General features: G+C 44.8%; 1 protein-coding gene across 3 annotated transcripts in view; it reads left to right on the forward strand.

The window, feature by feature from the left end:
• Positions 1–27,023, forward strand: part of MAP4K5 (mitogen-activated protein kinase kinase kinase kinase 5) — a 341,354-nt gene that overhangs the window by 38,226 nt on the left and 276,105 nt on the right. For all 3 annotated transcript variants that reach the window (XM_029598355.1, XM_029598353.1, XM_029598354.1), the window contains one exon: positions 16,936–16,993. In XM_029598355.1, coding sequence (XP_029454215.1) covers positions 16,936–16,993 — 58 coding nt within the window. The remainder of the gene's footprint in view (positions 1–16,935; positions 16,994–27,023) is intronic.

The following is a 27,023-nucleotide window of genomic DNA, read 5'->3' on the forward strand; positions in this document are numbered from 1 at the left end:
GGTGCCTCTAGGCTGCAGCTTAAATTTTTCTCGTACAATCTAGATTGCATGAGATCCACCTACTCTCTCACCCCCTGAGCCAATCCCACCCCCACTAGCAACGTCATCAGGAAGGGACTGAGTCCTTCGGGGAGTCCAAAGTCAAGTCGAAGCCACATGTAATGTTAAGTTGGGTCCTCCATGCAGGCTATGCGGGACCTCATATTAACATTAGCAGCTCGCATCACCTCCCCTCTCCATGCTCCTATCGAGCAACTAATGCATAACCCTTGAGTACAGAAATGCAGTCAATGAATACGAGGAGAAACCAGGATTGGTGAAGCAGGCTGCAGCTTTATTAATAGCATAGAATGGTCATCCCAGTACCCGAGCCACTCAAGATTAATGGAACTGGACCTCGAACCACTGAGCACCTTGGTCAAAAACAGCCTCCACAAAATGACCCCTGCCGCCAGTATCCAAGCAAGGGGGCCTCACTATCCAGGCTGGGTAAGTCCAATCACAACTCCAAGTACCGCCTCAAAGAACATGTTGCCCAAATTCTTTTCCTCACCCCCTAGGTCCTGGCCGGCTCGGGTACCCCTGCCAAGGCATGAGTCAGTGGGTCATTTGTCTCAAGCCCCCCACAAACCGATTAGTTGCAGCCTTAATACACCTGCTTTCTCAAAATTACTTCCAATGCTTTCAGCACAGCGTTAATTCTTGCCCGATGTCTGACAAATTTACCCTGTCTGTTCTGTAGAAACCCCATTCGTACCTAACTTGATGACTTCCAAACTTCTGTATCCACACTTCCACTTGTCTATTCACTTTTTTCCTACCTCTACCCCAAAACGTTTGGTCCCGCCATTTAATGTATGTCAGACCACAGTACTCGCTCTGGACAGGCCAATGCAATCATCTCTGCTGTGGTGTTCTTAATCATGGTAATCAATTGCTGCACGAATACTTTCCCAGTTCATTGCCTCCCAGGTGTATTATGATGACATTTGGTCTCGCCAAAACTTCCAATTTGTGACTTAATGTTGGTAACCACTGTCCCCAGAGCATGTCGCATCTTCCTATCCAAAAAATATGAACACCACAAGGAGCAAAACCCAAATGTGGACTGCAAGGCCTCGCCTATGCTCTCTTGGCCGCCCAATAGACGGAGTGACCCAGAATCCAGACCATCCTTCAGCCCTGGGGCATACCTGCAACAGAATGTTAATGATTAGTGGCCTTGCACAATTTAGGTCTGATATACAAATTAACTGCTGCAGATTTCCATCTCCCTATTCTTCGAATGGTGTTGATATTGAGACCTGTCTGTGCTGAGCTGGTGGCTACTCCTATTCTGAATGAATGTGTGCCATACTCAGCTGGGTCTAATCCCAATCGCCCCAAGACCCTCCGAAAAACTGCAGAAAACTGAAATCTAGTTAATGGTACAATCAGTTTGAACTAAGAAATACACTCCCCCCCCCCCCCCCCCCCCCCCGCAGGCCTAATAACAAAAGTCATTCAGGCTACGTTAAAGGGCATATAACTTGTGAATTGACCTGTCACAGGGATACCTGCCCCCTTATCTGCCTGGTTGGTTTGGACCAATGGACTAAAAAGAGAGCTATCTAACCCTGCACATTCCTCAAGGATACCAATGAAGCCCTCATCCCTTTTGGATATGGCCACCAAATTGCTCACCCTCAGGCCCCTAAAGGCTAATGAAAAGGCTGCCCAAAACAGACTGGTTTCAAACCCTAACTCACAAACATCCAGCAATGCATACGATAAGCGAATGAGCAGTTCATGTGTTACGGGCACCTTGTATCACTAGCTGTCCCTGCTTTCCTTGCCCATCCCGCCAGTGTTTTCTTGACCATGAAGTACCTTGAAGGATTGCCCCAGCCTTACGCCTTGGAAAAGAGTGAAACCTGCCAACTGATTGACTGTTGCTCCCCTTGATAACCCTGTATCCTTGGCCCAAGAGACTAACTTGATGATATGACTATTCAAGACTGCGCCCCCAGTTCACAACCATCTCAGGAAACCTTGAATTCTATCATATCCCCCACAGTATGCAGACATGTTGCTGGGGCCACTGATCCTTCAATAACTCCCATTTGATTGCACTCCAATCTCCCAAAGCTGCTCCAAGACTGGAACTCAGTCTTTTTCTGCCTCTGGGACCTGCTGTCAAAACAAATCCCATTTAGCACGGGAGAGAATCTGCAATGCCAATACTAACCCCAGGTACCTGTCTTTCCCTCACTGTCATATTAAGCCACAAGCACTGCAGCCTCCTTCAATAACTCAACTACTTGCAGACAATGGGCCGACTCCTGTTGATGACTTGGACCACAGCCTGATTGTCACACCAAAACTCTACTTTCTTGTCTCGTAGCCTATGACCCCATATGACTAAGGCCAATAAAATGAGAAATAATTCTAAGACTGTGATATTCCTTGTCAAGTAGATCTCTGTCCAACTAATGAGCCAAGAAGTGGTGCAGCAGGAGCCCTGACAATGTCCCAAACCCCCAGCCGCCAGAGGAGGTGTCAGTGTGTATGTTCAGATCTCAACTTGACACTGGGGATTCCTGCCAAATGGAAACAGTTAAATTCTTTCAGGAAGGTAACCCGCATTGCCATATCACCCTTCATGGGCCTAGAAATTCGGATGAAATGGTGCGGCTGCAGAACCCCCATGGTAGCTGCGGCTAGCTGCCTCAGGAATGCCCTCCCCATGGGAATCACCCTCCATACAAAGTTCAGACTGGAGGCTGACAAATGTGAGTTTCCTAGTTACCAAAGCATGCTGTAGCATATCTAACAACTAGCGGAGTTTGTCTGGGGTTAATCTGGACACATTGTTTCCAAATCCAGGTCTATACCCAGAAGGCGGTCACAGTCGACGGGCCCTCTTTCTTTTGGTGGGTAAGCAGTTCGCCAAACTCCTCAGCCATGGACTGTAATGCCTGTAAAGTATGAGTGCAGGAGTCTGATCTACTGGGACCACGAACAGAAAGTTGTCCATATAGTGTACTATATTAGTCATCTGAATCCTTCTCTCAACTACCCAATGAAGGAAAGTACTAAAAAGCTCCAAGTAGGCACATGAAACAGAGCATCCCATGGGCATACACTTGTCAAAGTAGTATAAACTCTGAAACTGAAAACCCAGGAATGGGACACTGTGGGGTTGGACAGGCAGCAATCTGAAAGCGGACTTAATGTCTGTCTTCGCCATTAATACCCATTTTCCGCACTGCCTCAACAAAGCTATCGTGCTATCAAAGGATGCGTTTTGGACTGTACCACTCCTCTGGTGGAAGGTGCTTATTCACAGACTCTCCATGTGGGTAGGATAAATTCTGTAGGAGACAAAACGTGCCTGCTTCTCTTTTAGGAATTACTGCCAGAGGCAAGAGCATCATCACTTTGAACAGGGGGATTGGGAATGGACCTGCCTTCCTGCCCAACGCAACTTCATTGTCTGTTTTCTGCTAGACTATATCAGTGTGATGGGCTGTTGAGGGTGCATTTCCAAACAAATTACTGATCTCCCCCTGGAAGAGGATCAGAATTCTCCCCCGGAAACCCTTGGCTATTCTTAGAGCATCCCTGCACCTAAGATAAAGAGAGAACCATATGTCCATGCTGAATAAACTTATTGGTGATGGGGCTTTAACCATCCTAGAGTCATTTTGGTTTGCCAGAACCTCCCCCTTGCTCCTCCCACACCCTTCTTAGCACACCTGGTCGCTGTGTGCAGTGCAAAGCATATTGAACAGGCATGCCTAAATTTGCAATCTTGGAAAGAACAAGAAGATTTGTTGAAATGCCAGCATACATTACCGCTACCATTACCGGCCTGAGTTGGGCTACCCCGGGTGTCACGATGTTGCTATTCTTGCGCTCGACCCTGCCAGCAACACCTGCAAAAAGGCCTTATTGGTCATCTGTCTAAGCATAACCCAACATCCTGTGACCGCATGTCATGTAATGGTTTTCCTCCATCTTATCCCTAAACCGCTCATCATAATTTAACCACGCCCGTCTCTCGTAGTCCCTATAGACCTCTAATGTAGTTTCTGTGTAGATCGGCATTGGACTGTATTGTGAAGGGTCATCCTGCCCAACCATGCTAATCATTCTAAAAAATGCTTGCATCCAATTCATTATGTTCCTAGGGATCTTTCTTTCACCCCCTACCTCTTCTCCCCTTTTTTTTGTCCCCTTGTTTCCTCCTACCTTCTGAAACCCTGAATATGTTGATATAACACGTCTTTTTTTAAATCTTGCTTTGCAGTGACTTATGTATTTTTTCCCACAGTTGTGACAGGTTGATAAAGGCCAGAGGTGCCCTACTCATTTACAGTGCAGGAGTGGCTGGCCATGAGGGGCTATAGTCAGAGGGGGAACCTGAATCCGAAGTGTCCTCTGAGCTTCCAGAACTGGACCCCAACCTGCCCTTTCGCCCCCTCTTCTTTTCCCTCTTGCTCCCTTTACCAATACTCTCCATCCCACTAGCCTGTAAAATGCCCACGTGCTCTCTGACACCTCACCCTACTTGACCGCTTCATTTGGCAGCCCGATGCAAGAAATCTCGGGGTTCAGATAGACCAACAACTGAACCTAAAACAACATACCAATCTGATCCTCAAGGAAGGTTTCTTCAAACTTAATGTCATGAAGAAACTGAAACCCTTACTTCATGCCAGTGATTTCCGCACCGTCATTCAAGCCACTTTCACAACAAAAATGGACTACTGCAACGCCCTCTTCCTAGGCCTCCCCTACTCTACAATAAACCCCTCCAAATGCTGCAGAATGCAGTAGCAAGAACCATCTCTAATGCCCCTCCTCAAGAATTTACACTGGCTTCCAATACCCTCTCGCATCATATACAAAACCCTTACACTGACCCACAAAGCTATACACACACACAATTCAAACTGGCTCGTTGAACCATTCTGCCCCGTATGAACTGATAAATCCACCAGAGCCTCCAATAATGGAACCCTCTACGTCCCCTCTCTTAAAAAAAAAAAAAAAAAAAAAACAAACCAAAACAAAACCAAAAAACACACAAGGGAACGAGCCCTATCTATAGCCGGACCCATGCTCTGGAATTCCTTACCCCCTTATCTAAGGCTTGAGACATGTACTGCCAAATTCAGAGCCAACTTAAAAACCTGGCTTTTCAAACAGGCCTTTCATCAATAATACCCTACTCCCCACTATGCAAACACCTGAACCAAGCAAACAAACCCGAACCCTTCATGCAAACCCTCCCTTAACCCTCTAACCATGCTAACACACCTAACCCCCTTGCAAACCCATCCTAAATCCAAACCCTTGTACATAGTTTTTGTTTTCACAAATATCATGCTCAACGTTAACTTTGGCTACCTTATGTTTCAGAGTAGCCCGATTCCTATGTATTTCTTCCTACTTTCTCATAGTTCCTATTTCTCCCTCCTCACCTCCCTGTTTTATGTAATTTCCATACTTTGTTTCCTGTTTGATGTAAACCGATATGATGTCCCCACTAATATCGGTATAGAAAATTTAATAAATAATAATAAAAAAAAATTTGGTACATTGGTGCTTATCACTTCGCCGCTGGTAACTCTTGTGGTCGAAGTGCCTGACACCAGCCCATTCTGGGACTGCGCTGCTTCTGTCTTACCAACGGTGACCTCTTGTCCCACTTGTGCCACAGGTCCTCCGAAAACTGATAGTTACTAAACCTCCTGCTGGACTGGAACAGTGCCTGTCTCTGCATCCACACCACTTGAAGCACCTGGGCCCTCTGTTAGTAGGGTCTGAGATACTGTGCCGCCATGCCTAGCAGAGCCCAAAAAAGGTGGTAATGGATAGGCCCCATGTGAATCAGAATAAATTGGTGGGATCCATTATACCCCATTTCCTCCTCCCGCAGCTGGACTGGTGCCCTGTGAAGGTGCGCTCGAGAGGAAGCCCTGCATGAATGGCTGCGCATGCACGAGGCCCCACCTGTGATGGAGTATTGCAGTATTCCTCAGTCTGAGGGCTGTGGTCCCAGTGCCCGCATCGCAAGAAAATACAGGGTGACATTCCATTTATTTCGTTGTGCCAAATAAGGAGGGCTCCCTTTGTCCCATACTGGAACTCAAAGGCATCAACCATCATCTGCAAGTGAGACATTTTCGCATGGAAACATTGCGCTCGGTGATAGTAGCTGTGCAGTTGGGGGAATTTCTGACCTCTCTGAGGCGTCTTCACATTCCCATCAGACTAGAGCATCAATGCTTCCTGTGGTTTGCAGTTCTGGGACCCCACTTTCAGTTTCGAGTGCTGCCTTTTGGTCTGGCCACCACTCCTAGAACCTTTTCCAGGTTAATGGTGGTAGTTGCGGCAGCTTTGAGAGAGGATGGAATTCTGGTGCACCTGTATTTGGACTACTAGCTGATTCACACCAAGTCGCTGAGAGCCGCCTGGTAACTTGCAAGGTGATTTCCCTGTTGCGGGAGCTCGGCTGGATAGTGAACCTAGTCAAGAGCAGCCTTAAGCCTACTCAATTACTGGAATACCTGGGAGTTCGATTTGACATGCAACAAGGCAGGTTTTCTGCCGGAAGCTCGAATTTGGAAGTTGCTAGCTCAAATCCATCTGAACACTCTGCACCCAACTGTATAGTCTCGCCTGCAGGTCCTTAGATTAATGGCGGCAACATTGGAAGTGGTACCATGGGCAAGGGCGCATATACGTCCTCTTCAATGCTCCCTGCTGTCTTGGTGGAATCCGCAGTCTCAGGACTATTCGGTTCAACTCCACCTGCCGATGGAGGTCTCCTCCCAAAGGCAGTGGTGGTTGCAGATGGATCATCTAGGGAAGGGAGTCTCCTTGTCCCCACTGGACTGGCTAGTACTGACAACTGATGCGAGTCTCCTAGGTTGGGGAGCTCACGGTCAGGAGTTGGTGGTGCAAGGGTGCTGGAGTGCAGAAGAGTCTCTCTGGAACATCAACCGGCTGGAAGCCAGGCCTTTCTGGTTAGCGTGTTTGCAGTTCAGTGACAGGCTGCAAGGTCGATCAGTCTGAATAATGTCGGACGATGCAACAACCGTGGCTTACATCAATCGGCAGGGAGGTACCAAGAGCCAGCAGGTGTCACTAGAAATAGATCAACTTATGGAATGGAAGGAGGTGCATCTTCAGATGATCTCAGCCTCGCACATTGCAGGCAAAGACAAAATCAGAGCAGACTTTCTCAGCAGAGAGAATCTGGAGCCAGGAGAAGTGGGTGTTGTCAGACGAGGCATTTCAGCTGATTCAGAATCATTGGGGTCTCCCGATCTTGGATCTGTTGGCGACTCTGTGCAACACGAAAGTTTCGCGATTCTCCAGTCGTAGAAGAGATCCAAAGTCATTGGGCATAGATGCCCTGGTGCAGGAGTGGCTGAAGACAAGTTGCTGTATGATTTGCCTCCATGGCCCATGTTGGGCAGATTGATTCGAAGGATCGAATGCCACAATGGGATGGTACTCTTGGTCACTCCACATTGGCCAAGGGTACCCTGGTATGCAGATCCGACACAATTGTGTCTTACAGTATGGCCCTTGAAAGGGCTCGATTGCTGAAACGTGGATACTCTGCGGCAGTGATATCCACCTTGCTAATAAGAGCTGGAAAGTTCTCCACTTCCTTGGCTTATGTGTGAGTTTGGAGAGTGTTTGAGGCCTGGTGCGTGGACGTAAGAACATAAGATATGCCATACTGGGACAGACCAAGGGTCCATCAAGCCCAGTATCCTGTTTCTAACAGTGGCCAATCCAAGTCGCAAGTACCCAAACATTAGATGGATCACAAGCTACTATTGCTTATTAATTACCGTCATAGCTGTTTACGATTTATCCTCTAGGAACTTATCCAAACCTTTTTTAAACCCAGTTACACTAACTGCTGTAACCAAATACTCTGACAACAAATTCCAGAGCTTAACTATGTGCCGAGAGAAAAATAATTTTCTTTGATTTGTTTTAAATGAGCTACTTTTACTGACTTCATGGAGTGCCCCCTGGTCCTTCTATTATCCAAATAGTAAATAACTGATTCACATTTACCTGTTCTAGACCTCTCATGATTTTAAAGACCTCTATCATATCCCCCCTCAGCCGTCTCTTCTCCAAGCTGAACAGCCCTAACCTCTTTAGCCTTTCCTCGTAGGGAAGCTGTTCCATCCCCTTTATCATTTTGGTCGCCCTTCTCTGTACCTTCTCCAGTGCAACTATATCTTTATAAATGCGGTTTTGATTGGACTGCAGGCAGCCTCCCGCTGTATTTGAGAGTAGCTTAAGTACATCCTACTTGTTCTGATTTCATCTGACTGGATGCTAAGAAATGAGAAATTACTACTTACTTGATGATTTCCTTTTCCTGTTGATAAGCAGGCTGAATTAGCCATACTGTCTGGGGCGGCGTCCTAGAGGAGTGTTGTACAAAGATCACGGATTTGGAGGTGTCTGGCTGCATGTCCTTTCCTGCACGGTGCCATCTTCTCTCTTCAGTCTTTTTTTTCCCACACTGCAGGCTGCACGCGGAGCTTGATCCTCTTCTGTTCTTTTACAATTTTTTCCTCACAAAAGCTCTTAAGTGCTTAAAAAAAAAAAAAAAAGGGGGGGGGGGGGGCTTTAAATATTGCCAGTGCAGGAAGATCGTCATTCACAGATGGGCATAATTATTGTTATCTTTGGGACTGGAGCATGACAAGTCCTCTTGCCAGACTGCGGTCGCATGTCACACCGGGCCCAGCAACAGCGAGCGCTGAAGATCACCCGCCTGAAGGAGAGCTTGAAGTTCCTATGCTTCATCATTGGAGCAACTCTCAGCCCACTCCTCACCGGGGCCCCGCATGAATTGCTCAGTCAAGCCTAAGAGGGCCTCTTTACTTGGACCACTGGAGACTAGGCTGGGCCAGGTGGGTCAACCCCCAAAGTGCCCACGTTTTGAAACAACGGGAGTCGGGAGATGCGCTGCAAAAGTCTTTGCACAAAACTGTCAACCAGCATTGTAGGAAGGATGCCAGCGTCGAAGCACTGCGTCCCTGAGGCACTGCCAACCACCAAAGCAACGCATGCGTCAGTCTAAACATCCAAATGCCTGACGCAAGGATGCATCGGGGTCCTTCGACACATCGAAGCAACATCGAAGCAGGCTAAACACAGATTGACACAATCACTGGCACAGGTACAGGCATCGACGCAGAGAGTACCAGAGTCACGCCCGAGTTATCAAACACTAGGCAAATCTTCTCGCAAGACTCCCCACAAGCTGCAACTAGGCATAGACCCTCAGGTCGTGTTTTCTCCAGAGGAGATGGCTGAACTTGGCTTCTCTGATGTGGAGCCTCTCTCTGAACAGCTTTCCACTGGTTCCTGTGACTCCTTGAGAGTGTACTCGGGCATGTCTTCTGTGTCCAAAAGAGAGAGGGGTTCCGCCTCACCTGCAGGAGCCCGTCCAGAAGAGACATAAGAAATCTCATAAAATGGTTCAAGCGGCGCACTACCCCAGGGGTTCTGACTCAGGCAACTTACTGGCCGCGGTGCCTCCTGTGCATCATGGTCGGAAGAGGAAGAGTCCCACCTCTGGCCAGGGGGAGCTTGCATCGCAAGCCATGTCAAGGATAACTCAGATCCTGTCACAATTCTGCACTTGCTTCGAAGAACAAAAGGGCCGCCCATCTAGCCCTCCTCTTGTCGACCTCTTGCCGCCTGGAAGGTCCCCGTCTTCACCTCCCAGAGAGTACAGGCTAGCACAGTACCCTCTGAGCCCATGCCCTTAGTTTTTCTCCCCAACCAGATATGGGTCCAGAGAACTCCCCTCGATCCTCACCGGGTTCCTTGACAGGGATCCCATCGGACCCGCCGGAGGAGCAGCTAGAGTCATCCTTGCCTCCAGAGGACTTTTCCTACTCCAAGTTTGTAGAAAAGGTGGGAACTCGCCTCAACATTGAGAGCCAGAAAGTTCCAGATCCACGAGGGGAGGTGTTGGGAATTCTGAAGATATTCGAGGTCCTGGCTGAACCTACTGCCTTGCCATCTCATGCAGTTTTGGATTCAGTAATGGCGAAGGCCTGGGTTGTCCCCCTTCTCTGGTCAGCCAACCTCCAGGAAAACTGACTTAAAGTTCAGGATGCGGCAGTCGCCATACTATGGCATGGTCCAGCTTCCGCACACCTTGGTAGTGGTCGAATCGGCCATGATGCGCTCAAAGAAGACCCGCCTTCCCTTGAAAACCCCTCCGGGTCAGTACTGCAAATATTTAGATGTCTTCGGAAAGAGAGCCTTCCAAGCAGTATGCTGAATACAAAAATCCAACAGCTTTAGTTTTTCATCACACAATACCTGTATGAGTGCTTGCAGTCCCTGAAACCCCATCTTGTGTCCACCTCGTCGGAGGCAACCCCACAACTGGTTTTCGATCTGGAGGAGGGGTTGAGATACCTTCTATGCACTATTTGAGGCCTTCCAGATGTTTACCCATACCTCAATGGGGGGCCATAGCAGCCCGAAGACTGGCGTGGTTGCGAGCCAGTGCTATCTGTGAAGGATGTGCATGAAAAGCTAGCAAACTTCCTGTGTGTAAGGGTGATAATTTATTCAGAGACAAATTGTAGGAGACAGTCTCCCAGCTGAAAGAGCAGAATGTGGCGGTCTTGTTGCCAGTGGAGCAGCAAAGCTCAGGTAGGAGGTACTATCAAAGCTATAGAAAGGGCTACTACCAGAGGTGCCCCTTCCATCCATACCTACCTTATTGTCTGCCATCCTTCCAGTAAAGCAGGCCGCAACAGCAGCAACCCCGAAGTAGACCATGAGGCCTGAATCAGCAGAGGCAACTGCAGAACAACCCCGAACCTCAACAGGGTTTTTGAAAGGAACCAGGCCATCTCTATTGCTGCGAGTTGGAGGCAGGATATCGCTCTTCTACAATTCTTGGGCAGTGATTACCTCAGATGGTTGAGTGTTGAACATTGTAAGAGAAAGATACCCACTGAACTTCAGATCCAGCCCTATCTTTCCACGCCTAGTGCCCTCCCCTTAGTCCCGCATGCAGGGCCATCTGCTGCAGGAGGAATTAAACAACCTTGTGCATCACCGAGCGGTTCAGCTGGTGCCTCAGTACCAACTGGGCAAGGGATTCTACTCCCAATACTTCCTCATTCCCAAAATATCTGTAGGGTTCCGCCCAATACTGGACCTGCGGGCTCTGAACAAATTTCTTTGGAAGGAGATGTTCAAAATGAGGTCTCTCAAGTCGATTCTACCCTTCTTACAACCCAGCAATTGGATGTGCTTGCTGGATCTCAAGCATGCATACTCTAGCTATGTTTTCAAGTCAATATGTGTCGTCATAAGTGCAAAGTCCTCCCCTTTGGGCAATCATCCGCACCGAGGGTCTTCACAAAGTGTTTAGCAGTAGCAGTGGCCCATTTAATAAGGAAGGGAATACAGTTATTTCCATACCTGGACGATTAATGGTGACACTGAAGCCCACCACTCTATAGTTCAACCTTGAAACCACCATACATTCGGGCCGATTCAGTAAAGTCCGCGGGAGAGTGGACAAACGCCCACTCTCCCGGCGCGCGCACAGGCCATTTGCATGTGCACGCGATTCTGTATTTAAATTAGGTGGTGCGGTAGAAACGGGCAAAAGGAGGCGCTAGGAACACTAGTGCGTCCCTAGCACCTCCTTTTAGCCCGGAGCGGCGGCTGTCAGCGGGTTTGACAGCAGACGCTCAATTTTGCCGGCATCGGTTCTCGAGCCCGCTGACAGCCACGGGCTCGGAAACCGGATGCCGGCAAAATTGAGCATCCGGTTTTCGGCCCGACAGCCGCCGGCCCATTTAAAATTTTTTTTTCTTTTTTTTACTTTTACTCTTTGGGACCTCCGACTTAATATCGCCATGATATTAAGTCAGAGGGTGCACAGAAAAGCAGTTTTTACTGCTTTTCTGTGCACTTTCTCGGTGCCGGCAGAAACTAGCGCCTACCCAAAGGGTAGGTGCTAATTTCTTAAAGTAAAATGTGCGGCTTGGCTGCACATTTTACTTTTTGTATCGCACGGGCATACCTAATAGGGCCATCAACATGCATTTGCATGTTGATGGCGCTATTAGGTGCCACGGGTTGGACGCGCATTTTCCGCCCCTTACTGAATAAGGGGTAAGGGAAAACGCATGTCCAAGGGCAGGTTAACAGTCGGAGTGCACTGTACTGTATCGGCCTGATTGTCTGGAAGGACTGGGGTTCGTTGTCAACTACAAAAAATCCAGCCTTCAACCCATGCAAACTCTGCAGTTCATTGGGGCCAAGATAAATACTGTTTTGGGGAAGGCATTCCTACTGTCAGACAGAGCCCACATACTTTGCAACCTGGCCTTGCAATTGAAAGGTGCTCATCCCTTGGCTTACCAGATCCCTACCCTCCTGGGCCACATGGTAGCAGCGATTATACATAGTACTGCAAACTCGTCTGCACATACACTGCCTTCAGTGGGGTCTGAAGGCTCCATGGACTCAATTCTCACAACCACTTTCCAAGAGCATTTGTCTGACCCCAGTTATGGAGCAGGATCTGACGTGGTGGTTGAGCTCTACAGTTCTCACAATAAGGGCACTGTTCTGCGCCCCGGCCCATCAATTGGTTCTTACCACAGATGCCTCAACCAAGGGATAGGGAGTCCATCTGGAGCATGTGCAGACACAAGGACTGTGGCTCTATGGGAATGAGCTCAGCAGATAAATCTGTTGGAGCTTAGAGACAATAAAGAATGCCCGCCACACGTTTGGAAACCACCTGCAGGGAAAAAATGCCATGATCCACATGGACAACCAGGTAGCCATGTTCTGCATAAACAAGGAAACAGGGTCTGGCTCCTGGATCTTGTGCAGGGAAGTGGTCCAGATCCTGGAATGGGCAGAAGAACCATCTGACTCCCTCCAGGCGACTTATTTCTGGGCGTAGCAAACAACACGGCCGACAGACTACTCAATTTTTCATCCGCATGAATGGACTCTCTACCAAAACGTGGTGAACGAACTGTTTGACAAAGGTCTTCCTTGCATGAACCTCTTCGTGATGATATATAACAGGACAGTGAGGAAGTTCTGCTCAGTCTACCCCAGCAAGGAGCAATTCGCCCAGGATGCATTCCTTATACAATGGATGGGGGTACTGTTTTACACTCCCCCCCCCCCCCCCCCCACACACCCAATTCTACTGATTTATAGGACTGTCCAGAAGTGCATTGTGGACGTTGCAGACCTCAATCTAATCGCTCCAGCTTGGCCCAGACAACCTTAGTATGTCTATCTTGTTCGACTCTACATTGCCTTACCTATTTCCCCTGGGCAACAGCGTGGATCTCCTAACTCAAGAAAAACTGCACCCTCCTTCATCCCATGCACTCCTTGCTACATCTCACTGCTTGGAGGTTAAAAGGAGAGTATTGAGCCACTTGCACTTGCCAAGGGAGGCCCAGGATGTCTTGCTGTCATCCAGAAAGGCTTCTACCAGGAGAAATTATCAGGGCAAGTGGCATCGATACTCTGCCTGGTCTAGGGGCAGAGGCATAGACCCCTTCTCTTGCACCCTGGAGTTGTTGCTGGAGTACCTCCATTCCCTATATCGTGGCATATCATCACCTGTGCAATGGACTTCTAATGTCAAACAGCCCGCTGGTCTTCTGATTTTATGAAAGGGATCTTGCGTTTAAGACTGCCTGATCCTAAACCGCCTGTTCCGTAGGACCTCGACCTAGTGCTGGAACAGCTCATGCTTCCTCCCTTCGAACCATTGCATAGCAGCCATATGAAGTATCTAACTTGGAAGGTGTTCTTCCTGGTTGAAGTAACCTTGGCAAGAAGAGTCAGTGAGCTACAGGCATTGGTTCACTACTCCCCAAACCTTCATTTTCACCATAAGATCACTTTGCGAATGCATCCCTCACTTTTACCCAAGGTTGTGTCAGCCTTTCACTTTAATCAGACCATCATGTTGCCAATGTTCTTCCCAAAACCATACGGGAACAAGAGAACGGCCTCTCCATACATTGGAATGCAAGAGAGTTGTAGCTTACTATAAATATAGGACACATTCTGAGAAGAGGGCTTCTCAGCTGTTTGTTTCCTTTAACCCAAATGCACAGGGCCTGGCGGGGGCCAAACGGACTCTATCCAATTGGATTTCTCAGTGCATTCACTTCTGCAGCACCACGTGAATTGTGAATCTTTCTGGCACTGCCAAAGGCTCAAGTAAGAGCAGTAGCAGCTTCAGTAGCTTATCTCTACAGAGTTCCATTGCTGGACATTTGTAAAGCTGCCATGTAGTCATTCCTGCATACTTTCACATCTCATTACTTTCTTGCTCAGCAGGCCTCTTTGGATGCAGTGCTGGGCTCAGCACTGCTACAATCAGCGACAAGATAGTGACTGTCCACAGCAAGGGTGGGTTGAGCGCACAGGGACAATCCAGGTTGGCATGACCCTGTTACGTCCCATCTCAGAGTCTTCAAACTACGCTTGCAACCCTTAGCTGGGGACTCCCAGACAGCATGGCTAATTCAGCCTGCTTATCGACAGGGGAAAAAAGCAAGTTTGCATACCGTAAACTGTGTTTTCCGTAGATAGCAGGATGAATTAGCCATGTTGACCCACTCACCTCCCTGGACAGCCTCTGAGTTCTACGCTTCACTGGATAAGCTGTATTATAGACTGAAGAGAGAAGATGGTGCCGCACTGGAAAAGACTAGCAGCCGCACAGAGCCAAAGCTCTGTGATCTTTGTGAATCTCTGCCTAGTCTGCCTTGGAGGACATCCCAGATAGCATGGCTAATTCATCCTGCTATCTACGGAAAACACCATTTATGGTAAGCAAACTTGATTTTTCTCTAGAAGAGTCAGATGAATCCAGCTTCCCTCCATTGGCTGCCATGTGGTTGCATTTTACTCCTGTGTGTCTACATGTTACAGGGATTACTGTTAAGTGTAACTCCAGTTCCTAGTCTAGTGTTATGTTCTTATCTGAGCCCAGTGTTGCCTGTTGGCTGAGTATTGACATGGTTATTTGTTTTTCATCGAGTTTTTTTGACAGACCATTTTTTGACTAGTCTGTCCAAAGTTGCTTTTGCCGAGAATACTGGTGGGCTGAGGTCACCGCAGGGGTATATGTACCTTGATGTCAGCTTGCTCCGTCTGTCTGCTGGTAGAAGTGCATAACCCATTTTGTTCTGGAATTCTCTCACTGTCCTAAAGAAAAAGTAATTTCTCAATTATGTCTAGCAAAATTACTTGGGTGGTTTATTAATGAAAAATTACAGTGAAAAATGTTTGCTTCAAATTATAAGCAAGATGGTGCAAGTCTGAGTACTTTAAGTGATTTTTAGAGGTTCCTGTGATATCATTTGGGATGGAAACGTCTTTCCTTGACCCTAACCATCTGTCTAGATTACACAGTTGGCTTCTCATCTTACTCTTTCTGTGTCCATAAAATGTCCCTGAACCTGCTGGAGTACTTATAGAACAAAGATTAGCTCCAGAAAAGAAAAAATGGCATCTATCACGCTGCTTCACTTCTGGTACATTTTCTTTGAGGCGTTTATCACTAATGTATACTTTGACATACATAGCTGCATACTGTAATCTGAGCTTTGCCTATTAACTGCTGTCACAGAGGCAAAGCTGGTACTTCCATTAGGCAAACTAGGTGGTTGCTTAGAGCACCAAAAACTTTGGGGCTGTAGAATCCTGCCAGCGCAAGGCCCAGAGAGGTGCTGTGCCAGAGTCGCTTTCACCAGTAAGAGGGAGCACAATTTATTTAAGTTCTTTTAATATACCGATGCTCAAGACTGGGTCTTATCGTACCGGTTTACAATAAACAAGGGGGGAAACCAGTTACCACAGGAAGTGAAAAGTTACATTAAAACAGGGAAGTAGAACACGGCTGTTGAAGAAAAAGGATAGATTAACAATTTCTATTCTAAATGTATAGAAGAGAAGGTAAGCAAGGAGCAGTTGCTTATCTGGTAAACTTAAATACAAATTTACATAATGGATTTACAAATTCACAGTATTGGAGTTGCACCAGTAGGTAATTTGGAGGAGGTGGGGTGCATGATCAAAGATTTGCCTTGGGTGCCAAATATTCTTACATCAGCCCTGCACAGAGGGATTTTGTCACTACTAGCCTAACTCAAGCGTGAGCCAGTGCCCAAGAAATGTGAATCTCTGTTCCTGTGCCAATTCATGAAGCCTACACTAGTCCTACTTGCATTGGTAATGATCTGTTTTACATATTCTAACCTTTTACTAAATTTTTATTACCATTTTTTAAATTCATTAAACAGGCAATGCAGAAGTAACATTAACATAATAGTGAATGCTGTGCATTTTTACTCTTTACCTCCTAGTTGATTATTAAGAAAGTTTACTTAGAAGTGAGCTGTGTCTCAGAATTCCTTGGGTCTTGCTGATTTTCTTCACTTGGACTCATTGTTCTCTGCTTGAAATCCTCTTGCTGTGGACCTGATTTAAGTGTCACAAGTAGGTAATTGTGACTTCAGATCAGGTTACTCTGCAGATTCAGATAAGTACTAAGGAAAAAGTTCAGATATTCAATGAATTGACCCTAAAAGCAGGAGGAGGATAAATTCTCAACATGTATATGGGTGAGTCGTTTCAGATTTAGTTTGTCAACTAAAGTGACTCATCTGTAGCTCTTTTGGGCAAATCACTTTATATATGGATTTGAGATGTTTATTTTGAAAATGGAGCTACTTTCCTTTATTCCCAAAATTGGCTTTAGTATGTTTCATGTTTCTAACACTAGGACATAGATTTACTACTAATGTGCTTGAAAAGCAAGTTTACATTTTTATTTTAATTTTTTATATCTATTGATTCTTATTTTAGGCCAGGAACCTACACTCTGGAGACTTGGCTGCAGTAAAAATTATCAAGTTAGAGCCAGGTAAGCTTTATATTTCTGAAAATGCATTTTTGTTGGTTTTATTGGTTGTGCATTAGAAGTGAAATTTTTCTTCCTTTTCTGTAGATTAATTTTGATAAAAGTTTCATTTTCTAGAGCTTCTAAGAAGTAGAATGGTGGTTTTCTATCAGGCACTAGTGTAGAATGATTCAAAGATGAGCTTGTAGTTACCTTTTTTAAACTCTCATTTCCTGTTTTTCTGTTAAAAATAAATAATAATAAAAAAAAATGTATTATAGGTCTCTTGTTTCTCTTCTAATCGAATGGAATGGGCATCTATTGGACAATTAGACAGTAACTTTTAAACCGGCATGCAGGCATACATGTACATACTCATTGGCCCGTGCCGAGGGACACAGCTGTTTGATAACAAACGCACACATATGTGCAAGTGTTATAAAATAGTCTGGCTGCGTGCACATGCGCTCTGAATTTTAAGTGGGTGCGCGCCTGTGCACACAATCTCGCTTCTTCCATGTAAGCGGGGAGATTTTAAAAGGGATGCATGCTATTACATTTGCCAGTTTTGCCAGTTAACAGGTCCTCCAACCCCCCTGGTTTGATAGTCTGTATGCCCCCCATTTACTCCAGGCCCTTTAAACCCCTCCAAAATGTTGTTTTTTTGTTTTTGTTTTTTTTTACTTACATGCCATCCATAGCAGAAGTAAAGTTACGTAGCAGGGAGCCTCTGCGTGCACTTGATTGCATAAGTATTTACACACACATACCTGGTTAAAATACCAAAATGCCCATGTGCTGCCCATACCCCTTCTGAGTTCTGAGATGTGCACGCAGTGTCATTTATGCATGTAGCCAAGTAGCTTTTAAAATACAATCTGCATCCGTGAGTCCAACATAAGAAAATGCCATACTGGGTCAGACCAAGGGTCCATCAAGCCCAGCATCCTGTTTCCAACAGTGGCCAATCCAGGCCACAAGAACCTGGCAAGTACCCAAAAACTAAGTCTATTCCATGTTACCATTGCTAATGGCAGTGGCTATTCTATAAGTGAACTTAATAGCAGGTAATGGACTTCGCGCATCCCTTATTTTCGGTGCATGTCCTTCTTTTAAAATTTGCATTTTGGGCATTAATTCCAGTAGATGTCTGGGAGAAAAGAGTAATAAAACTTTTGAAAAAATGTTTTTGTTTTTTTTTTGGTTTAGAAGCTTCATCTGAAATGCTTATTGCTATGATTTTTTCATTTATTTACAATTCTGGTAACTGCTAGGTTGTTAATGGTTGGTAACTGTAGCCAAGCAGAAAATTTGGTGTCTGCATGCGGATTCCATAAGGTTTCTGGTGTGCTTTCTGTTACTGAGACTGTTTCAGGCTTTGGAATAAAGCACTAAAGCCACCTCTGTAGTGCCAAAGATTGAAGGGGACATGGAAATAAACATTTCACCTGGTTCATTTTTTAAAATTGGAACTAGAGTTAAATAAATAACTGGGTGGCAAGACCCTGGTAGCAGTGAGCTCTTATACTCTGCTTCCTGTTAATTTCTCTTCAGTGACTTGCCCCATGAAAGTGAGGCCTACTCAGAGCCCACTTAATTCCTAAACTGCAGTACCAGTTTTAGTAGATATTTGTTTTCAGATTCCTCTTTATCCTGCTAAATTCAAATTGGGTTTCCTATAGTGATTAGGAGTTTCCTGTGATTTGAGTGTTTTTGTGTGTTTTGCCTAGGAGCAGAATTCTTTCTGAAGCTCTTCATTAGGAGGCAGTATATAGGTTTTTTTCGGTTTTAGTGCTCTCTCAATACCTTTTTAAAATATTTTTTATTAGTATGGAAACCTGTATACTAGACAAACTATTTTCAATTAAAAAAGAAAAAACATAACATTACAGAATATGATATTGAGGTATTTAGAATCTTATCTATAAACTGCCAAGTTTCACAACATATCACTTGATATCTTTTTGCTAAATCCACATTGCCCACTGTAGTTTCAAATCATCCTCTATTTTCAACTTCAAAAGGATTCCTCTACTGTATATGTTCTACTTTTGTTACATAATAACATAGTAGGGATGTGCAGAAGGAAAAAATTTGTTTCAATTTTGTTTGCATTTCGCTGGGACCCAAATTCGTTTTATTAGTTTCATAGGGGGAAAAACCAATTCGTTCATTAGTTTCATTCATTTCATTAAAGTCAATGGGGAAGTATTTGCAGCCTATTTTTGGCTGCAGAATTGGGGTTTTCTTATCAATTCTGATGAAACTTCTGGGGAGCAATCATCAGAACGAGAAAAGAGCTCCAAGGTGCTATACCGGGGTACAAATTATATCGCAATGACAGAGAGGAGCACTCGGGAGGAGGTGTGGCGCTTTATGTCCGGGATGGCATAGAGTCCAACAGGATAAACATCCTGCATGAGACTAAATACAAAATTGAATCTTTAAGGGTAGAAATCCCTTGTGTGTCGGGGAAGACTATAGCGATAGGGGTATACTACCGTCCACCTGGTCAAGATGGTGAGACGGACAGTGAAATGCTAAGAGAAATTAGGAAGCTAACCAAATTGGTAGTGCAGTAATAATGGGAGACTTCAATTACCCAAAGGACCAAGGTGCAGGAACAAATCTTCAGTCCCACCACATTTCAGAAAACATTTTTTTATAGTTGACACGGTCCCGTGTTTCGCGGTGGCTGCATCGGGAGGGACCCAGGGTATTCAATAAATTCTGTAAAGAAAGTACAATAAGGTGGAACATCTAACAAAAGAGGCTACATAACTTAAAACATACTTCAGGTACATACCATTCAGAACTGTCACGGAGCGCGAACGCCCTCATCAGTGTCAACCATTTAAAGCGGGAATTTGGCGCCAAACCACATTCCATCGCGAGAATCCGGAGTCAATCCAGAGGAACCAGAACCAATCACATCAGGGCACACATCACTCAACAACATACACATCACTCAAACAAGTGCCATTCAGTCTCTCTGTTTAGACCTTTAGGATTCACAGTATCTAACATGTATATCCACCTTTGCTCTCTTTTACCCAGTACCTCAGCAAAGTCACCCCCCCGTAATGGAGGGATGACCACTTCAAGTACAGAGAAACAGAGGTCCAAGATGGAATGCCCACACTGGGTCCAATGGGGCACTAAAGGTTCATCCAGTCTAGAATGATGTATATTGGAACAATGTTCTGTTATCCTTGTTTTTACCATTCTCTTCGTCTTGCCCACATATAGAAGGGGGCATGGGCATTGCACAATGTATATCACACCTTTCGTGGTACAATCAGAGGTGGAACGTAACTTAAACACCCGACCGGTGTTTGGATGTTTAAAAAAGGTAGTCTGAGTCGTGTGTTTACACATAGTGCAGTGACCACAAGATTTATGCACCCCTTCCCCGGTGGACTCGCTCCCCCGATTCAAGAAGTTAGCATGGACTAATTGGTCACGAAGATTCCTTCCCCTTCGAAAGGTAAACCGGAGAGGGCCCTGAAAAATGTTAGACAAAGATAGTGCATGCCAATGTCTCCGAATCATTTTAGAGATTGATTTTCCCACTATTGCATCTCAATGTGGGCAAGACGAAGAGAATGGTAAAAACAAGGATAACAGAACATTGTTCCAATATACATCATTCTAGACTGGATGAACCTTTAGTTCGCGATGGAATGTGGTTTGGCGCCAAATTCCCGCTTTAAATGGTTGACACTGATGAGGAGGGCGTTCGCGCTCCGTGACAGTTCTGAATGGTATGTACCTGAAGTATGTTTTAAGTTATGTAGCCTCTTTTGTTAGATGTTCCACCTTATTGTACTTTCTTTACAGAATTTATTGAATACCTTGGGTCCCTCCCGATGCAGCCACCGCGAAATACGGGACCGTGTCAACTATAAAAAAATGTTTTCTGAAATGTGGTGGGACTGAAGATTTGTTCCTGCACCTTGGTCCTTTGAGTTCTTGCTTATGTGCAAGGGTTGCTTCGCGTTGATTTTGGATATAAGACTTCAATTACCCCAATATTGACTGGGTAAATGTATCATTGGGTCACACTAGAGAGAGAACGTTCCTGGATGGAATAAATGATAGCTTTATGGAGCAATTGGTTCAGGAACTGACAAGAGAGGGAGCAATTTTAGATCTAATTCTCAGTGGAGCACAGGACTTGGTGAGAGAGGTAACAGTGGTGGGGCCGCTTGGCAATAGTGATCATAATATGATCAAATTTGATTTAATGACTGGAAGAGGAACAGTGTGCAAATCCACAGCTCTCGTGCTAAACTTTCAAAAGGGAAACTTTGATAAAATGAGAAAAATTGTTAGAAAAAAACTGAAAGCAGCTACAAAAGCACAGTCCAGATGTATTCCACACATTAAAAAAGGTGGAAAGAAGGCAAAACGATTACCAGCATGGTTAAAAGGGGAGGTGAAAGAAGCTATTTTAGCCAAAAGATCTTCATTCAAAAATTGGAAGAAGGATCCAACAGAAGAAAATAGGATAAAGCATAAACATTGGCAAGTTAAATGTAAAACATTGATAAGACAGGCTAAGAGAGAATTTGAAAAGAAGTTGGCCGTAGAGGCAAAAACTCACAGTAAAAGCTTTTTAAAATATATCCGAAGCAGAAAGCCTGTGAGGGAGTCAGTTGGACCATTAGATAATCGAGGGGTTAAAGGGGCACTTAGAGAAGATAAGGCCATCGCGGAAAGATTAAATGATTTCTTTGCTTCGGTGTTTACTGAAGAGGATGTTGGGGAGGTACCCGTAATGGAGAAGGTTTTCATGGGTAATGATTCAGATGGACTGAATCAAATCACGGTGAACCTAGAAGATGTGGTAGGCCTGATTGACAAACTGAAGAGTAGTAAATCACCCGGACCAGATGGTATACACCCCAGAGTTCTGAAGGAACTAAAAAATGAAATTTCAGACCTATTAGTAAAAATTTGTAACTTATCATTAAAATCATCCATTGTACCTGAAGACTGGAGGATAGCAAATGTAACCCCAATATTTAAAAAGGGCTCCAGGGGCGATTGGGAAACTACAGATCGGTTAGCCTGACCTCAGTACCAGGAAAAATAGTGGAAAGTGTTCTAAACATCAAAATCACAGAACATATAGAAAGACATGGTTTAATGGAACAAAGTCAGCATGGCTTTACCCAGGGCAAGTCTTGCCTCACAAATCTGCTTCACTTTTTTGAACGAGTTAATAAACATGTGCATAAAGGTGAACCGGTAGATATAGTATACTTGGATTTTCAGAAGGCGATTGACAAAGTTCCTCATGAGAGGCTTCTAGGAAAAGTAAAAAGTCATGGGATAGGTGGCGATATCCTTTCATGGATTGCAAACTGGCTAAAAGACAGGAAACAGAGAGTAGGATTAAATGGACAATTTTCTCAGTGGAAGGGAGTGGACAGTGGAGTGCCTCAGGGATCTGTATTGGGACCCTTACTTTTCAATATATTCATAAATGATCTGGAAAGAAATACGACGAGTGAGATAATCAAATTTGCAGATGACACAAAATTGTTCAGAGTAGTTAAATCACAAGCAGATTGTGATAAATTGCAGGAAGACCTTGTGAGACTGGAAAATTGGGCATCCAAATGGCAGATGAAATTTAATGTGGATAAGTGCAAGGTGATGCATATAGGGAACAATAACCCATGCTATAATTACACAATGTTGGGTTCCATATTAGGTGCTACAACCCAAGAAAGAGATCTAGGTGTCATAGTGGATAACACATTGAAATTGTCGGTTCAGTGTGCTGCGGCAGTCAAAAAAGCAAACAGAATGTTGGGAATTATTAGAAAGGGAATGGTGAATAAAACGGAAAATGTCATAATGCCTCTGTATCGCTCCATGGTGAGACCGCACCTTGAATACTGTGTACAATTCTGGTCGCCGCATCTCAAAGATATAATTGCAATGGAGAAGGTACAGAGAAGGGCTACCAAAATAAGGGGAATGGAACAGCTCCCCTATGAGGAAAGACTAAAGAGGTTAGGACTTTTCAGCTTGGAGAATAGACGACTGAGGGGGGATATGATAGAGGTGTTTAAAATCATGAGAGGTCTAGAACGGGTAGATGTGAATCGGTTATTTACTCTTTCGGATAGTAGAAAGACTAGGGGGCACTCCATGAAGTTAGCATGGGGCACATTTAAAACTAATTGGAGAAAGTTGTTTTTTACTCAACGCACAATTAAACTCTGGAATTTGTTACCAGAGGATGTGGTCAGTGCAGTTAGTATAGCTGTGTTTAAAAAAGGATTGGATAAGTTCTTGGAGGAGAAGTCCATTACCTGCTATTAAGTTCACTTAGAGAATAGCCACTGCCAATAGCAATGGTAACATGGAATAGACTTAGTTTTTGGGTACTTGCCAGGTTCTTATGGCCTGGATTGGCCACTGTTGGAAACAGGATGCTGGGCTTGATTCACCCTTGGTCTGACCCAGTATGGCATTTTCTTATGTTCTTAAGGTACTTAGACTGTGGCAAAGTGGCACCAAAGTGGCATGAATAGCCTAAGGCACTGTAAAGGGGCAAAGGGGTACCAGGAGTGGCAAGAGTGCTTTAACAGAGGTGCAAAGCAGCAGCGAGAATGTCAAAAACACCCACACAGCTTCAAAAGAGAGCACCGATAACAGTTGCATGAACCCTCGAAGGCAGCACGACAGGCAAAGTGGCAAGACAAGTGGCATCAACATCCTACAGCACAATGAAGGGGGAACATAGCAAGCAGAATGGGTGTAAGAAAAAACCACAAGGTGCCGATAAAGGGACAAAGCAGCAGTCATACTAGTATCAACACACTGAGGAACCATGATAGTGTCAAGAACACCACAAGGAGTAGAATCGTCTGGTGTATGGCAGCAAGATAGAATGGCAGAAAGTTGATAGGTGCAAGATAGGTTGGCAGAGCAGAGGTAGTCAGGTTTCTGTGGTGTTGATAGGTTAAAGACAAGGAGGCAAGACAAGACTAGGCTCAGCATGCGGCGTGACTGTCAACCGGGGCGTACTGTCCACCCGACAAGTCTTGAAACACGGACCAAGGAGTCTAACACGTGTGCTAGGACCTGAAACATGATGAACTTATGCCTAGGTGGGGTGGAGTGTTACTGCCGTGCACAGGGCCAGTGCCAAGGGTATTAGGCACCCTAGGCAAACCTTACAGCCTGGCGCCTTCCCCCCACCTCCCCAAACACAATTTTAAATTATGCATTTATAACATAGTTTACATGAAAAGTGACATTCTGAGGTAAACTTAATATACACGTTGTGATAATTTCATGCACTGTTGTGATGCCAACAAGAAAACTTTGCATCTTAGAATTCATATGGCATCATACCTGTTGTGATATATTTCGGCATGGTCCTCCCGTATTAACACAGTACTATCTGCCAACACTCAAAGAATAACAACCCTACTTATGAAAAAGAATACCACAAATATCACACCAGAATCTAAAATATCAATACACCTCCTATCAGGAAAACAGAACAGGCCAAGCTCTACAGATCCCTACAGAGAAACCACATGCTAAAAGAATGCTTCATCTCAGTCTTTGCATGCAGAACACAAACCCTCACCAAATACAGAATAAAGCTACATAAAGTATAAATAGAAATGTGCAGACAAAAACTGAACTGTAAAACACATCACGCCAGACTCTATACAGTGAAACAATGGAAAAACAAAAATGTCACCATTCCTCATGAAACAATCAATAAAATCAAGATATATAAATCATTAATCATAATTATAATCATACTAATAAAATAATTTCAAAACAGCTGATGAATAGAATATCCAATAATTAAAGACTCATGCAAATTTTGAAAGCTTTACCAAACACCAAAAAAATATTTCAAACAGCAGACACATCACATACTACCCAATAATTGAAATGGTAGTCAATCAAGAAAAATTAACTTAAAAAGCCACCTTTACTTACCCTCTCCAGCAGTTCTACTCCTTTCCCTTGCAGGCCACACCAGAAGCAGCAGTAGCTGCTGACGCTGTCCTCACGGTCCTCTTCCTTAGGGACCACAACCAGTCTCTTCTGTCTCTCACACACGCACACCAGTCACACCCTCAAGACCAGATTCTGTCTCTCGCACACCAATCATCTCCCCAACCAGTCTCTCTCTCACACACACACAATGCTCTCGCTGTCTCTTACTTACACACAAGCTTTGTCACACACATGTTCTATCTCACAGCCACAAGCCAGCCAAAAACATTCTCCATCTCTCTCACACACACACATTGACACACATAAGCACCCTTCCTGACTCACATATACACCACACACATACAGAAGCACCATTCCTTTCTCACATACCCACATACACACACACGCACGCACAAGCACCATTCCTTTCTCACACACGCACATACATACACACACACGCACATACATACACACACACACACGCACATACATACACACACACACACGCACATACATACACAGAAGCACCCTTCCGATCTCAAATACATATACACAAAAGCCCCCAGCTGAACAGCTAGTCTCCGGCGGTGGCTAGCAGCACCGATCTTCTTTTCTTCGGCCCCGCCGGCCTGCTATCCTGCGGCGGCTGGCTGCACTGGTCTTCTTTTCTTCGGCCCCACTGGAGGCTGGCGGCAGCTGGCTGCGCTGGTCTTCATTTCTTCAGCCCGGCGCCCTCAAATGTGAGCAGGAGCAGAGGAGCCAAGTGATCAGCTAGTCCGGCCCACCAGGGGAAGCCCGATTCCCCCAATAGGCCAATCCGCCCCTGGTGGATACTCTCACATGGTATTCTATTTCAAACAGCCACTAAAACACTGCGAACCAAAAGAATGAAACTAATGATATGTTGCATTCGTGGAGGTTCGCCATGCGTTTCGCGGACCCATGAATGCAACGAATAGGGACCTATTAGTTGCGGATTGTGCATTCGTTGAAAATGGATGGACATCCCTATAACATAGTATTGACAGCAGAAAAAGTCCAATCTGCCCAGCAAGTTTCTTATGGAAGTAAATGCTGCTTCGTGCAGGCATCCCCAAGCCTTATGATAAGGGTAGTAATATTAAAAAATCAAAACCAAGTACTGTCAAACCCATACCAAAATTACTAACAACATTTTTACAGGATCAGTAGCTTTCTTGATAATTCAGACAATGCTGCTTGAACTTTCTATGCTTTTGGACTTGGACGTAGAATCAGTCCTGAACTTTTTCCCTAATGTCTGCATATCAATACACCGGACTGTAAAAGTGCAGGAAAAAGAGGTCCAGGAGCACTTTAGTGGGTAGCCCCCAGTTTTGTTGTTTTTTCACTTAAAAGTACTGTTTCTGTATTCTTTGGGTTCCCCTTTGGATGTTCTTTTAGAGGTAAACCTAGCAACTCAGTATGAAGGAACAGTACTGCATCCCAGTTTCCAGTCTCTGGCATTAACAGCATGGGTATTGAAAGCAGCATCAATTTCTTTTGCCACAAAGAGTAAATTAAATTCTGCTTCCATCCAGAAAACCTTCCACAAGGAAATTCTATAATTTCAAATGGAGAAGATTCACACTTATCAAAGAAATGGAGCAGACATGAGTCACTAAATAAAAAGAAAAAAAGTTCCTTGCCCTGAAATAGCATTTCTTGCAAAATATGGCCATGTTGGTGTGGTGGCCATATTTAGGCAGAAGTAATAGCACCCCTAAATGCTAAGTACCACCTGAATTAGATTTTGTTCAAGCTGGCCATTTAGATATTTTGGAAATTCTTTGAAAACTTTGGAACTTAGGGCAACAACTGGTCCTTCTGAGAAAAGTTATAATATGCCATTTTGAGAGAGCCAAATTTTTTTTTTTTTTAAATCCACGGTGGCAGTTCCCAAGACTGAGCATTTTGAAAGGTAGGAGAACTTTTGTGCTGTTAGGTTTTTTCCCCTTTATTATATTAATTAGTTCTTTGAGGTTACTCCAGCTGTCTATTGAGTCGTTTTAGAATGATTAATATAAAAAAAAAGTTGATCATTAATTTTTCA

Source organism: Rhinatrema bivittatum, chromosome 4, assembly GCF_901001135.1.
Source record: "Rhinatrema bivittatum chromosome 4, aRhiBiv1.1, whole genome shotgun sequence".
Classification (NCBI taxonomy): Eukaryota; Metazoa; Chordata; class Amphibia; order Gymnophiona; family Rhinatrematidae; genus Rhinatrema; species Rhinatrema bivittatum.